The following is a 16,317-nucleotide window of genomic DNA, read 5'->3' on the forward strand; positions in this document are numbered from 1 at the left end:
GATTCCATTGATATGAAATATCCAGAATATTTGAACCCATAGGAACAGAAGATAGGGGAGTACTTGCCCGAGGTCAGAGGGAGGGCAGGTAGAGAGCGACTAATATGGGGCAGGGAATCTCCTTTTGTGGTTTTTCTTTTTTAATTTTTTTTTTTTTTACACCTACAGCACCTGGTCCTCCTAGGTGGTCTCCCATCCAAGAACTAACCAGGCCCAACTCTACTTAGTTTCCGAGATCAGACATCCAGCTTATTCAGGGTGGCATGGCCGTAGACCATGGACCTTGGCTCCACTGGGGCACGAACCCAGGACCTTCTGCGTGTAAAGCAGACGTGCTAACCGCTACACTACGGAACCACATCCGGGAATCTCCTTTCAGAGCGATGAAAACATTTTAGAACTAGATGGAGGTGATGGGTGCACACTATTATGCATATACGAAGTGTCACTGAACTGTCCACTTTAAAACAGTTAATTTTATATTATGTGAATTTTATCTCATTAAAAGCAAAGAAAAAGAAACCAGCCATGGCATTTCCTGACCACGGTGAGTCCCTCCCATCCCCCCACCACTCCTCTAGCCTGGCGTTTCAGGCCTCAGCAGTCCAGCCATGGCCCGGGGACTGGCCAGTCACGTTTTGAACACTTGTGCTCCAGCCATACTGTCCACTCAACTCCTCAACCCACCAGCAGCGTCATAATTCCCTTCGCCGGCCACCTTCTCTGACTCCTTCATAGATGCCCAGCAATCAGGGACCTCCTCGTCAGGCCTCACAAGGTCTTTTGAATCTTGCTCTGCTGTACACCAGATCTTGGCACATGGTTTCCGACAGTTGTCTCATCTCAGTAAGAAGGAATTAGCATTTTCTGAGCATCACGGTGTGCAGGCTTCTTGCTCAGCAACTCTATGAAGTATTGTCAGTCCCATGTACTGAAGGGCAGGTGTGACTCACTGACAATCAATCACACAGCCTCAAAGTGGCTTCACACTCAGATTCCAGCCCAGAATTAGGGCTCCAGGTGCCACCTAGAACAAGTGTGTGAGTCAAATGAACACTATCTCTGGCCACACAGAAGAGGTGTACCAGCTATGGGGGTCGCTTGTCTAATCATGCAGGTAGCCCAGGTCCCATGTGAAGCAACATGAACCACACAGATGCTGTTATAAATACACCACTCTGGGGTTCCCCAGGGGTCAGCTCCAGGAAGTAGATTTGCACTCATATTTTTATATTTGGTTAGAGTCGAACCACTTCTGCACCTCACTTCTGTACACACCCCTCCCACTTTCTGGACACTAAAGATATATCTAGGTCCTGCTTTGCCCCTGCTGGCCAAGATCTGGCTCTGCTGAGGCCCCCCACAAAACCTCAGGGGCTCCGCAAGCACGCAGAGGGGAGTCGGGTGTCTGTCTGAGCCAGAAGGAGCCTTTGCCTTTGGGGTCCTGGGGCTATAAGTGCTTTTATCTGCCCAGGCCACGGGGACACTGAAACCTCCCAGGGAGATTGTCTCTCTGGCTCAGCACCCAGAGAGCACAGGCCTTCATTTTATCCTACCTTCAAAACGTCAGCATCTCCAACCCCAGAACTGTCCATTCCCAGCTCTCACGTGGCAGATAACTCCCAGCACCAGCCCTAAGTCCAGGAGCCAGGTAGAACAGGGTCTTCTGCCTCAGGCACCCAGTGAGAGTGATGGGAGTGTCCTGGGAGGGACCAGCAGGTCGGTGGAGATCACTTGCAGAGGTAGGGACACTGCTATGGGTTGAATCGTGTTCCCAAAAAATTCATATGTTGAAGTCCTAACCCCTTGTACCTGGAAATGTGATCTTATATGGTAATAGGGTTTTTTATAGGACCAACTCAAGATGAAGTCATTTGAATCAGCCCTAATCCACTATGATTTTGTTGTTATGCATGGGGGATATGAACAGAGACCCGCCCACAGGGAAAACGCCTTGTGAAGATCGGAGCTATGCTGCCCAAGTCAAGGAGCCACCAGAAGCTGCAAAGAGCCCCGAACGGGTCCTCTCCTAGCACTGTCACGGCCCTGCCGACACCCAGCTTTCAGACTTACCGGCCTCCAGACAGCAATTTTCTGTCGCTCTGAGCCACCTGGTTTGTGGCGCTTTCTTATGCCAGCCTTAGGAAGACTGCTCCAGGCACCCCTGCTCTGTCCCCCACTCTCTCTCCAGAGCACCGGGGGCGGGGGAGGGTTAGAAGCAGGGCCTTTGATGGGCCAAAGCCACTGCTGGGTGGTCACTTCCAGCCTTGACTATCTGGGCACTCTGGCCACACAGCTCTTAGCCTCCTGGAGCCACGAGAGGATGAGGACAAAGAGAGGCAGGGGCTGGCCTCCCTGCAGCTGGTCACTGAGGCTTCACTTTGCTATACCAGGAGCCCGAAAAGCCCAGGAATAGCCAGACCTTACACCCTCATATCTCCTCTGGGCCCTCCTTCCAGCCATCAGCAGTTTGGAACGGCCATTATATGTCTTTTAATCTCAGTAGGGGAGATACCTCAGGAAGGTACAGAGAGACGACACGCAGGCTTGTCACAGCATCTCATTTGTAGCTGGCCCTTTGAGGAGGTGAGGGCAGAACAGCCTCTGGAGCCAATAGCTTTCTTCTCTTAGGGGCCTAAGATCAATCCAGAAAGCAGGTAAGAAAGCTGGGGGGTAGGGGTTGACAGGATGCTTAGGGCAGAGGCCTCTCCCCACAGGTACTGAACAGAAAGGAAGAGGGACCTCCTGCCTCCATCCAGACAGCACATCTGACCACTGCATAGGTGGCTCTCCTTAGAAGGTCCAGTCTCAGTCAAGGGTCAGCTACATTTTCCCCAAAATGGACATGATGCAGCTGGCCTAATCAAAGCTCTAGAACTTTCAGGACTGAGCCGGCTGTCTGCCAAGGGTAGGAGAGAGGAACACGCCCCGGAGATCCTCATGTGGCCTGTTCACCAGGGCCTTGTCTCTGCCTGGGACCAGCTCCCACACAGCTCGCTCCTTGCTGAGCATCCAAGTTCTGCTGGTCACAGGAAAGGCCACAGGCTAAGGCTGGGATAGGCTCAGAGCTCTGTGTGTTTCCTGGAGTGGTCAACGGGTGGCACCCCTTAGGCCAGGGCACAGTAGTCACTGCCACTGCCCTCTGACTGTGGGGGAGCTGGCCTGGTGGGGCTCACAAGGACCCATTCCTCCTGTGGCAGGTAGGCCTGCAGCTGCCCTTCCCATCCCAGGACTGCTGATGACACGTCTGCTGGGAGGCCGGTGCCAGTGCCTTCCTCCTCCTCCAGGCCCACAGATGGCCAGGAATCTGCCGGGTCATAGGTAAGCGACGTGATGGCCTCTTGGACACTGGACTCCAAGGCTCCGTGTGGGGCGCCGACGTAGTCCTGGCTCAGCGGCATGCCGGCTCTGTGGGCCCCTGCCCAGGTCTGGAACAGAGCACGTGGAATCAAACAGCGTGTTCAGGACTCACCCTGGGAGCAGCCTCCCCTCCCCCTCCAGGAAGATTCCTTACACCCATACCAAGAGACCAAGCAGCACTCATGCCCAAAACATTCTGTCTTCCCCCCACATGCCAGCCAGCCTCAGCATGGAACCCAAGTCCCTTCAGGCCCCTCACCACTCCCCCAGCACAGGGCCTGGTGCTCACAGTAGCCTGAAACAGGGTACAGATGGTGACAGGTACCCAGGACAGAGAAAATCCCTGACCGCTGCTCCAGGCACTTTCAGCAGCTATAGAGCTCACCCCAACACCCACTCTCACACACACACACACACACACAGACAAGAGATGCTATTGGGACTGGCGCCTTTGGGTTGAGGTAGGCAAACCTGGACCTCTCCATGGGGCCACAGGAGGCCCCCTCCACCTGCAAAAGAAAGCTGCTCCCTAGGTGGGACCAGACGTCTCCACCAAATGTGCCACACACCACATCCTCGGTCACTGCTGGGCTATGGCTCCAGACCGCCCCCGAGGTCTCTAATTAGCCCTCGGTGTCATGGTTCTACAGAGTCGAGGCTCGTTGCCTGCAACCCAGATGACACAGTCCAGGGACAGTCAAAATCTTTGTCCCACTCAGCCATTGTCCTCAGCTGTCTCAAGGATCTTGTCACATCTACTGCCTTGGGGAAAGAGGTGGACTCCTCCAAGGACAAAGCACCTAGCTTTAAGCTTCAAGTGATATTTTTGAACAAAGATCTTGAAAACTAGGCTCCCTGTTGAGAGAGAAAAGGGCTGGGCCAGGAAGCCATACAACATCAGAAGGGGAGACCCTGAAAAGGGCAGGTTAGTGGGCCCCAGGAAGCACTGCCTCCTGTCCTTTACCCAAAGTGAGGGGCTTGAGAGTGTGGGAACCAGAGACCGCCCATGAGAGCTCCTTCCTTCCCATCCCTCCTCCCACCAGGGGAACAAGAACTGCTAGGCTGGCCAGGAAGGGAGAGGTCTGCATGGAAGTTCTAATGAAATCCTCCAGGTTGCTCTCAGCTAGCCTTTGCCCTATGGGAACTCACCAGGATCCCATGAAGGGGAAAGTGTAGAGTTTACTCGTTGGCCAAGGAGCCAGTGTACTACCCAGGGGGATCAGGAAGGGCCAGGCACTCCACAATGGCCACCCGAGCAGTTGCCGAGGGACCAGTGAGAGCCCCAAGTACAGATCAAACATTAGAGACCCTCCCTACTGCCACCAGACACAGACGCCTTCAGAGATTAAGAAAGGATGAGACACGGCAAGTGCAGACGGTCTCCATCATTTGCACCTTGAACTGACCATTTGCCTCAAAGGGGCTGCTGCAAACTAGAAGAGACAGATAATGTCACAAGAAAGTACATTTTCCCATCAACAATGGAATTGGAGACAAGAGAACAAAAAGAAGTCAGCAATAAAAAATGAAGCTAAACTTTTTTGCCCATTTGAGACACAGTGTGTAAATTTAAACCCACTATATATACCAAAAAAAAGCTCAAAGCACTGAGAAAGGCCCCCATGCTCACCTCAACCCTCACCCAAAGCCCACACATCCTTTGCAGGCCAGATACTCGGGCATCCCCTGCTCTGCCCCCAGCCCCCTGCAGTGGCCAGTGCACGCACCTGGAAGTTCCCGTTGTGCACACTGTAGAGAGGCTGGAAAAATGCCACTGGAGAGGGCACATTCTGGTAGAAGGTGCTCTTCACCCTGAGGCCAGGAGAAGACAGTCAGAGGCCTCCTCAGAAGGGGCTTCCCCAGAGGCCCAACTCCAGGAAGCATGAGGTCACTGCAGGGAACTTAGCTCTCTTCCAACCATCAGGTGACCAGCCCTGCCTCTTCCATGCTGCTGTCATACTGTCTCCTCTCACTGGGTCCACACCCGCACTCAGAGCAAGGCCCTGCACCTGGTACCCTGTAGCCTGGTAGCCTCCCTGGGTAATGACCCATCCCATAGAAGTGATTTACATCAAGACATATGTCCTTTACAAGGTGAGCTGTGGTGTTGAGTGCAGAGATAAAAATAACCAGCTGCGTCCTCAACCCACAGAAGGAACCAGCACCTCCGGGAACCCTAGCTGCGTCACTCGCAGACAGATGGCAACTCCTCGCCCCTCCCGACTTCTCCCTGAGCACCGGATCCATCTGCCCTGGGCCCACTGGTCCTCCCTCGAGGATGTGGCACAGGGCTCCAACTCACTAGGTCCAAATCGACCTCACCGACCTCCTCTGGGCCTACGCCCTCCAGTTCCCCACCTCGGGAGTGACATCAGGAGTCACCAATCATATCTCCTCTGCCCACATATTCCCCCCAATTTCTCTTCCTAAGTCTTGGCAATTCCTTCCATTTCTCTCCTTCTTTCATCTGCTCAAGCCAAACTTTCTCTCTCTGGACCCCACCACTGGCCTCCCAGCAGGTTCTCCCATCCCCTCGTACCCCAACAATCCATTTTCAAAATATAAACTAGATCATGTCACACACGCTTTAAAACAAACACTTCAAGTGCTTTCCTTTGCTCCAAAGACAAATCTGGCACCCTCCTCCACCTTCTCAGCCACACCTATCAGGCCCCGCATAGAACCCCCTCCCTTACCAGCCCCCAGCCCATTGCTCTTTCTGTCCCACCTCCTCTCATCTTCTCTGCTACCTGTCTGAACCAGTTTCCTGTGGGTCCTCCTTGTAACCTGACATGCGTGATGGCTTATTTCAGGAGGGCCCTCGTGTCCTCCAGAGCATCCACCGGAGCGGAGAACTGGATCCTGTGCACACCGGATGCCCAAAACTACATTTTCATAGCATGTGTTAACAAGTGAACAAACCACCAAGCACCTCCAGGGGCTGGAGGCAAAGACCTCTGGCAACTTGGTTTCCAGTGACCCAGTGACTTTGGGTCCCTCCTTGGCTCTTTGGGGTTACACCACCCCCACCCCAAAACCTGGCAATTTGGGAATTCCCAATTGTTCCAAGGCAGAGGCTTGAAACTTTTCCACCCACGATCTGATGGTGGGGAGGGGAGGAACACAGCAGGAGGGGTGCCCCACCACACACATATGCACACACAGGGACGCACACACACATCCACACGCACACACTAATTCTCACACACACACATGTTATAACACATGCACACACACACACACACACAGCCCTTGGCTACTGACCTGGGTGACAACTTGAACAATAGGTAAGTCATGCTGGTCAGCAGGAGAAAAATGGTCACAGCGACGAGGATGCTGTTGGGCTGCCCCAAAGGCAAGATCAGAGTGTCTGTGAGCAGGAAGGACCCAGAGCTGTGAGCAGCCTCGGCACCAGGACATTCTTCCAAACCTACATGGCAAAGGCACCCCAGGCTCTGGGCCTACGTGGAGAGTTTGCGAGGGGCCTTGGAGGTTTGTGTCATGCCTGCTAAAGTACCTGTGGTCAATCACGTGCCCTTGGGCCTTGCCTTTCCCTTCTGCAAGGTCATCGGGGTCAGTGGCCTTCCCAAAGCACCTCTGTGCACAAAAGTTAGCCCAGTCCTCCCCAAGTCTCCAGAGACAGAAGCACCAGGCCTTGGCGGGCAGCCCGGGGCCACACTCGCTGCCAGTCATAGCCACTGACCACAGGTTCCCGGGTAAGCCAAGCTTGACAAGTGGTTGTTCTTCCGTACGCACCTCAGATCTCCAGGCTGAGGTGGTCAACCTGAGGCGTGCCGGCCTCAGGGACAGGTCCCAGGAAGGTAAAAGGGTAGGAGGGTGCAACCGACAGGGGAAGGGAGGCCCAGCCCAGACTCCCGGAGAGCAGCAGCCACACAGCGCCCACCCTGTCTCTGGAGAGAAGGGAAGAACACGGCCTGGCTCCACTCGCTCCACTGGCCCTCGTAGCGCTCCTGCTCCGTGACAGCATTCTCCAGGGTGGCCAACTGGACGCGCAGCCTGGCCTCATAGGTGGAATCGCGGCCCAACTCAACAGCTTCAAGGGTGAGCCGGTTCACCCCAGTGATGTGGCCCTTGCACTGGGCCTGCTGTGGGGTGAAGAGACTTAGGGGTTGCCGAGGGCGGGACAGGGTCTGTCAGCCCTTGAGAACACACACACACACACACAGGCACACTCACCACACTCACGACCATACACACGCCGGCAAACTTAGACACGTATGCACACACCTATCCACGGGCACATGCTTCCACTCATCTACCTGCTAGCACACTCACACACACGCACATACAAACACACTCTTCGCTCATACACACAGGTCACCCGTGAGCACTCACACATATAAACACATATATTCACTCCCACACAGGCACACTCGCCATGCTTGCATGCACACACAATCATGCACAGGCACACTCACACAGACATGTCTGCATACACAAACACACATGTGCACGTTTGACACATAGTCTTGGCTCTGGTCCCCTCCTCTCCTCATGTGGGATGAGGAGTGGCCCTGGGCTACTGCTCCCAGGAGAGAGAGAGGCCCTAGGGTAGCCAGCCCGAGCATTACCTCCCAAACCTCTTCCTGCCTCTTGAAGGCCAGCTCATAGCTGAGTAGCGAGGCCAACGGCTCCAAAGCAGGACTGATGCTCCAGGTAAGGACATAAGAGCCAGAGCTGACATTGCTCTGCAAGTCAGAGGGAGGGTCCAGCTTCACTGAAACAGAACGAGGGGGTGTCTGTCAACACGCTCAGGACTGGGGGTCCGAAAGGTTCCTTGGGGAGCCATGATCAAAGCTCTCTCAGACCAGGTGCCTCACTGGGAGGCTGGTCCAGAGAAGCACAGGTGAGACAGGATAGCAGTGATTTCCTCCAGCCCCTGTAGCCAGACAAGGTGATTCTCAAAGTTTGCCCTCCCTCTCCTTCAGAAGCTGCTGCTGGAGGTTCTTCCCAGTGTCTCACTGGAGCCCTTCCTACTGTGACCGCAGTGCATTTCAAGTGACTCAAGCTGCAGCCCCGGCGCCAATTCAAAGTCCTGCATCTTTGTCGTCCTTCAAAATCTAACCCCTCCAGTAACCAGCGGGCCCTCCCCTCCCAGGCCCAGCCTGAACCCTAGCCCTGGATCTCCCTTGGTGGGGGACCAAGAGCACTCGCTAGGCATGAGGGTTACAGTCTACAGAGCCCTGCCCCTGATACCTGTGCAGCCAGGATATGCCCAGACAAGCTGCCCTACCCAGGCCTTACCATGTCTCCGGGGCAGGTACTGGGGGTCCACCAGGCTGACCTGTTCCTTCCCAGAGATGTAACGGTGCAAAGTGATGGTGAAGTTGTCAGAAGGCACAAGCACCTCCTCGGGCGGCAGCACCACAGTGCACGCGCTGACCCAGAAGACACACTTGTGCTTGCTGCCCGGCGCATGGTTGCTAGAAAGAGCATGTGTCAACACCAAGCTGCTACATCAGCCAGCCCCCTGCTGTCGCTATCATGGGGACCCTATCCTCACCCCTGCCCCTGGCCCAGGTGGGCCTGGCCCCCCAGCCTCACCTGGTGAAGAGGAGCCAGGGACTGGGGCCCTGGCCCAGCTCTGGGGTAGACCAGTGGCAGTCAATCCTGAGGATGTTGTTGGTGAGGCAGGTGACAGTTCCAGCCCCCAGCCCTGGAAACAGTGACATTGGGAGCCCACGGTGGCTGCTTCAGGGCAGGGCTTGGGCAGGGAGGGGATCTGACAGCTGATACCCTGACAGGGCAGTCCCCAGAGAATGATACCTGGAGAATTCATCAAGGGCGGGGCTGGAAGACCTGGAAGGTCATGGGCTCTGACCCATGGTACATGGGGTGGGACTGAAGTCCAGGCTGGTTCCTGAAGGACAGGCCCCAGTACAGTCTGGGCCAAATCTTCCCCTGTGGAGTCTGATAGAGGACAGCCCTGTCCCCACAGCGCTCCCCTGCCCACCTCACACAGCCACTAGCTCCCTCACCTCCTCCTTCCCCTGGTGCCAGGACTCCCAAGACGACCCAGCCGCAGCCCAGGAGCCAGGTGCCCATCCCTCGCATCAGAGCCTCACTCTCCAAGGTCCAACCTGCAAGGGACAAGGTCGAGGGACTCCGTGTGAGGAAATGCTACCTGTGAGGGGTGCTCCCCAACAGAGTGCTCTGAGTGGGTCACTGCCTACACACTCACCGTTTCCTGTGAAAGAGGTTAGGCCCCACCATCCGAGCTGCACCAATAAGCAACTGAGGCTCAGGAACATCGGTCAACCTGACCAAAGTTCCTGGCTACAGCATACAAGAGGGAGCCCTCAAACTCTTCCTGGGTTCTGGACGCTGAATCAACTAAGTGCCTGAGTCTGCCCAGAAGGCTCCTCTCTGGCACTGGTGTCCTCTGTCAGCCTAGCTCCCTGTCCCTGTGGCCAGATCCCATACTGCAGGGGAAGCAGAGATAGGGAACTTGTCATCGCTGGGATCAGCCACAGGTATGATTTCATGAACTCTTTGTCATCACACCCTGTTCCGACTGTGGAACATGCATTGTGTAACGTGCATTGGAATTCCCTCGCTTGTCAGGTAGAAAGACTATCCATGCTCACAGACCAGTGAGCTGAGTCCCAAGGAGGGGAAGTGCGTTGCCCTGGGTCATACAGCTAACTTCTATATAGCTTCTATCTTTTTTGTTTCCTTTAATAAAGACCTATCCCAGCGTTCTGCTCCAGGAAGGTGTAGGAGGATGGCAGTGGAGTGTCCATGCAATAAAGGCACATCCTAAACTCTGTCACACCCCTGCTTGGAGGTGCTGGCCCAAGCCCCAGGAATCCCCGGAGTAACCAGAGGTTAGCTGGAGACAAGGAGCTGCATGTTAGGAAGTGCCTGGGTGCATGCAGAAAGGCTGCTGACACTCTATCACCCCATTTGCAGCTCCAGATGGTACACTGATAGCTCCTAAGCAGGAAGCAGGGCCAGCTGGGTTACGCAAGCCTGATGAGTGATAAGGAAGCAAAAAGATGCAGGCATACACACGCTCTCTAGACAGTAGATAGCACTCCAGACCCACCCCGCAGTGCCAGCAGATTATCTGTGTACCCACAGGACAGACTTTGTTAAGATCAACCATCAGGAAGACCTCGCCCTTCCCTAGAACGAAGCATCACCTGGCCCCACTCATCTGTCCCCTCCTGCAGCAGTTGCTAGTTACGAGATGGAGATGGGCGTGCAGCCCGACAACAGAGTATGTGAGGGCAGCATCAGAGAGAGCATAGGACCTTGGGGACCTCAGGCACGGTAGTCACTTTTCAGCTAAGAGGCTAAACTCAGGCTCCAGGGTGGATGACCACTGCCCTAGCAGTGGAGGGACACCTGCATCCGTGCAGAATCGGGCCGCCCAGCCATGCGCTAACCCAGGAGCAGGTGGCTTGAGAGTATGGAATGGGGTGGCTCGAAGCACAGCAGGCCTCAGGGGCCAGGACCTACTGTGAGGGAGCCTCAGAGAGTTGGGCAGGATCATCCTAGGGTGATGGTCCCTGCTTTTACTTTGCAGAAAACACTTGCATCTATAAGTAGGATGGGTAGGGTGGGGCCACCACCCTTTGGAAGATGAGGAAACTGAGGCCAGAGAGACCAGGGCTTGCCCAATACTTGGCACCTGTCACCTCTGTTCTCGGCACGTGACCCATTAGCTCCCACACAAGGCTGCGAGGTACCCAGCTCCCCCAAGGTATCACTGATCTCTTTCCTCAGGGCTCCTCATGCAAAAGGACAAACTTTACTGAGTCAGAGCCACCTCTGTTTCTGACGGCAGACACTGAGCCAGGTGGTGCCTAAACCCCCACCTGCATATTCCCTGGGCCTATAAGAGGCACTGGGATGACACCGGGAGTCTAATCACAGCTCAGACAATAATACCAGGTCTCAGGAGGAGGGGAAGCCAGTGTCTGCTCCCTTGAGACAGAGCTGCCCACTGACACCTCCAGGCATGCTGGGGAGCCTACCTGACCTTACCACCCAGCACTGCCCCACCCCTGTTAGGTCCATGGACACAGTCTTCAGCCCACAACCACTCTGATCCCTTTTCAGAATCTCATCTCCTCCATGGCCTCGGGGTTGAGGTCAGCTTTCCTGCTGTGGTTTCCTGATGTATCATGAAGCCGCGGGCTGCCTTGCAGCTGGATCCCTGCCTTAGGACTCACAGATACTCTCAGACCAGGGGCAAATCTCCAGAGAGACTCAGCCACTCACCCTCCCTGGCCCTTGAGCCCTGAGCACTCACCTGAGGAAGAATCTCAGGCCAGAGCTGGCCTGTCATAGGAGCTGGCAGGGTAGCCCTGGGCTCCTTAGTGCCTTGCAGCACACCCTCTGAGTTGGCTACCAATTACTGCATCCACTTACTATCCCCTTTGACACACAGTCATTTAATATTTTTTCATAGGGAGAACGAGATATCCTGTTATTCTCCTCACTCACACGAGAAGCTGACAGACACAGAAGTGGATGGGATGGGGCTGCTAATTGAATGGACACTTATCTTCTGTCTTCTCTCTGCTGGGGGAGGAGGAATAAATTCAGACCTGGCCTCCCAGAAGCAGCCGGAACCTGAAGGACCTGGGGACTATACTAGAAAATGGGGCCAGAAAGGGGAGCAGAAGCCAACTCCCTCTTTTGGCCACTCGTGGCACGGATGGGAAGCACAGATGCTGCTGGGCAGAAAGTGCTCGAGGACACCGTGCTTCTACAGGTGATGCTGGCATTAGGTGGGGAAGGGCAGGGAGCAGGAGAGATCACGGCAGGAAGGCCAGCTGGGGGGAGTCCACAGAGGGTACAGAGAAGGCCGGAGCAGTGCCCGGGAGAGTTTTCTGAATGTGGTGAGCAGGGACGGGAGCAGCTTCACCTATAAGCACATGTCTGAGAAACATAGACATACCAGACAGGAGCGGCGGGAGAGATGAGGGCTGGACCCAGAGGGGCCTCGGTGGACAAGGACACAGACAGAGGGAGGGAACCTAGGGCAGCGGAAGAAAGAGGGCTGAATGGAAGTCAAAGGAGCACAGAGAGGTAGAAGGGGGCCTGGGTCCCTGCTCGTCTGCTCCACAGGCCTGCACTTCCCAAGTTCACCTCTTGGCCTTCTCTCACACCGTCCCCTCTGGCTTCCTCTCCCATCACGTGCCTCTTCCTTCATGAAGCCCTCCCTGATCCCCTTAGTCTGTCTCCCCAGCCAGACCAGACCAGACCAGACAGGAGCAGGGGGTGGGCAGGTAGTGGGCAAAGGTTAGAATAAGGGTGTTGGCAGTTCTCTCTGGGGAAACTGGAGGTTGAATGGGGAGACATGATGCCCCTCACCCTTCTCCAGTAGCCCTCGCTGTCCCTTTGCAGCCTCCCCCCTACATCAGGAGAACCGATCTGATTTATGTTGCACCCCCTGCGCCAGCCCTAACTGTTTAAGAAACACATCCTGACACTCTCTGCAGATGCTGCCCTCTCCTCCCCTTTCTCTGCTTGGCTGAGTTGACCCTCTCTCTGGAATCCCACCCCCATCTGCTGCCCCATCCACAGCTCCAAGCGGGGGATCCCCAGACCCATTTCTGACCTAAAGCCCCCAAAGGTATGGGGGTTTGGGAGGAACTTTACCAACCCCAGGGCTTGGACATCATCTCCATTCATGGCTGTCACAGCTGAGACTATCTGGCCCTAGAATGCCTGGTCTCACTCACTCATCCCCCTCGAAGGTCAGCTCAGTCATTGAGGAAGCAAAGTCTCTTTCATAATTAGAAAGTGCCTGACAAACGCACTGCCCTTCCTTCTGCCCAGTGGCATTCACGACCCCTACGGGCCTGGAAGTGACAGTCTGTCATCCTGTGGTCAGCACTGCCAATCTGCCGTCTCTGGCAAATGCCCAAGGCAAGGACACCAGACAAGGTAAAACTAGGTGGTGCTCCTAGATGCCCCACTTCCAAGGGTCATCCACAGGCTCTTCCTGGGGCCCTGCCTCTGAAGTTCATCTGACTTGAGCAGTTGGGAAGTTCCAATGACAGACTCACCTTCCCAGATGCATCTGCTGGGTCCCATGGCAAGGACTGTCCCTGTGTTCACAGCAAAGCCCCTCAGCCTGATCCAGGAGATAGCTGCAGCAATCAGTGACGTGAGCCTCGCACAGCAGGCTGACATGGGCCGCCCACATCTGAAACCACGAGCGTATAGCTGAGCAGCTAGCCCAAGCAGAGCTGAGAGGCGACTGTCACCACTAATCATAAACCCGGGAATTATGAGATAGGACCACCTTTCATTCCCTATGACACTAAAGGTTGCCAAACGTGGACTTTGGTGACTCATCCATTGATTGTCAGATGACCATTGCTGTATTCTTCCCAAAGACCACCTCCTAGATGCATTAAATTAGTCCCAGGCTGCGAGGACCCTGACCAGGCACAGAGCAGTGAATCTCGTACCCTTCTAGGCTTTTCTGAGACCAGAAGTGCAGATTCTACATCCTCCAGCTAAGGCGATCTGTGAGCATTGGGGGTGGACTGGGTGTTAAACCTAAAGTAATGAAGTCTCAGTTAAAGAAAACAAACAATACAGAAGGAAATAAAAAATTAGAGTCCCCTTTTACTCATCCCGGTAGTAACCCCCGTGAGAGAGTACGCACAAGTCCCTCCAGGTAATTTCTAAACTCGAACAAATGCATATTTTTAATAGACTCATACTGTGCCATGCGCTTCACAGCCTCCTTGTTCCTCTGGTTATTTTCAGCACTTTCTAGATCAGCGCATAAAAACCTACCTCATGCCCTTAATGGTAGTACATGTCATGGCTTCATAACCCTGCCAATGGCCATGTGGATTGTGGCTATTTGAATTTTTTGAAATATAATTGACATATAACATTGTATCCGTTTCAGGTGTGTATGTGCTATTTTAAATGAAGATAGTGAATAATTCTAGGCATGGATCTTTAATCACCAGGACCGGTACTTCTGTACAAAAAATTGCTAGGAGTGGAATTCTGGGGTCTAAGATTCAGCATTTTAAAATATTGATAGACACTGCCAAGTAGCCCTCCAGAAACATACCAACTTTTACTCCCACCAGAGGTGTACGAATACCTGTAACCCTCACCAACAGTATTATCAGTCTTTTTAATCTTTGCCAACCCAATTGTCAGATATTTCAATATTTTAATTAGTAAAGATAAGCATCTTTTCTTACACTTACTAGCTATATGTCCTTTGTGGTACCAAATAAGTCACATTTCAGTGTGCATATGTGCTTATGTTTGTGTGTGTGTGCACACGTGTGCGTCTGTGTGTTCTGTGCATCAAAACATCTTGGGTAAGGTTTGGATACTTCAGAGCTGCAGCTCTCTCGAGTCTGAGAACACCAGACCCACAGAGATGAAAAATCAAAGGCTCGGGCCCAAGAAACATCTTAGAAGTAACCAAAGACATAATCACATTTCTTTCTAGTAAGAAATTTTTTAAGAGAGCTTCCTTCTCTGTCAAGGTCCCTCCTGCCTTGCTGAAGCTAGAATTTACTAACCTAAGACCAGCAGAACATACCACTCACACCATGATGCCACAAGTGGAGAACATGATGGCTGCAAAAGGGAGAAAACCATGGCAAGGAAAAAGCCAGAGAGGAGAATCGCAGTGGAGAAAGGGGGTGGGGGGAGGCAAAATGGGTAAAAGAAGTCAAATATACGGAGATGCATGGAAACTAGACTTCTGGTGGTGAGCACTCAATAGACTATACGGATATCAAATAATGTTGCATGCCTAAAATTTATATTAGCAATGTTTCTTCAACAAAAAAACTAAATAAAATCTAAAAAGAATTTTAAGTGAACTCTGTTGAATGTCTGGGTCACTGCTGGGACCCACCTCCTACTCCCTACTCCTCCTCCACCCCCATCTCTAGCCAGTTAACTAGAACAGCATGACACTTTGGTTCCAGTGAGCCTGGGAAAACAACAGAGTGTGTTAAAAAAAAAAGACACATATAAGTATCATATACGTTCGTATTAACACTATTATTTATTGCAGTCTGTGCTTCCTGTCTTGTTTCTATGCAATTATATGTAAATATTAAAAATTAAATTTAAAAAATAAAATAAAAAGTGAACTCTGTATGTCATGTTTTTAAGGCACAGTGGAGAGTGGATTATTTTTTCATCAAACTGGATGGCAAAGGATTGTGTGTTTTGGTTTGGGTTTTTTTTTTTTAAGGATTGTGTTTATTATGCTGTGACGCTAAGACTAGTCAACATTACCAGACTAAGCACCCATCACTGGCACTATCCTCAATACACAACAAATTTCTTCACAAAAATTAAAAATGAGGCAACCAAATTAAATTTCCAACTGGCTCATTTGTTCACCAAACCAGGAAAGCCACTGATGGTGACTTAATTATGACTGAAGAAGTGTGTCCCAAAAAAACAAATTTAAGACTATCAGCCTTTTGAAGAAAAGTTGTCCTAAAAGTAAAGGACACTGGCAGCAACATTAATAGTCAATTAAAAGGTGAATGCTTTGAAGTGACTTTCCTTGGCTCTTGATGAATCCACAGATGCTACTGAAATTCTCAATGGTTGTTTCTTTAAAGAGTCAATGCCTTAATGTTGAGGTGGGAAGTGACTGAAGGATTGGCTTCTACACACAGACTGCAAGGAACAACTAAGTGCAAGTAAGAATACTTTCAAAGTTGAGAAAACACTAATTCAGTATAACTGAAAGTGCGATCTGCTAATGTGTGTTACTATTGATGGTGGTAAAAATGTACGTGAAACATGAAAAAGCATAAATGAACAAAGCTTGTAAAACATGCTTTAAAGCCTATGGTTTTTCACTGTATTATTCAACAGCAAATACTTTGAGGAAAATATTTACATCTCTCATCAGTACTGACTGTCAACACTGAACTTCACACACTTAACCAGCATTAACAGCTGCAC

The 16,317-nt window shown here is 52.5% G+C and overlaps 1 protein-coding gene across 1 annotated transcript; it reads right to left on the reverse strand.

The window, feature by feature from the left end:
• Positions 1-2,938: 2,938 nt before the first annotated feature.
• LOC105303368 (interleukin-9 receptor-like) lies at positions 2,939-13,465 on the reverse strand. Its single transcript, XM_011376978.2, is given in 10 exon segments — positions 2,939-3,110; positions 3,112-3,428; positions 5,088-5,172; positions 6,625-6,730; positions 7,265-7,466; positions 7,953-8,098; positions 8,626-8,804; positions 8,926-9,037; positions 9,360-9,461; positions 13,407-13,465. Coding segments are annotated over 10 exon segments (1,449 nt in total). The 5' UTR covers positions 13,435-13,465.
• Positions 13,466-16,317: the final 2,852 nt, after the last annotated feature.

This window comes from Pteropus vampyrus, unplaced genomic scaffold, assembly GCF_000151845.1.
Source record: "Pteropus vampyrus isolate Shadow unplaced genomic scaffold, Pvam_2.0 Scaffold303, whole genome shotgun sequence".
NCBI classification, from domain to species: domain Eukaryota; kingdom Metazoa; phylum Chordata; class Mammalia; order Chiroptera; family Pteropodidae; genus Pteropus; species Pteropus vampyrus.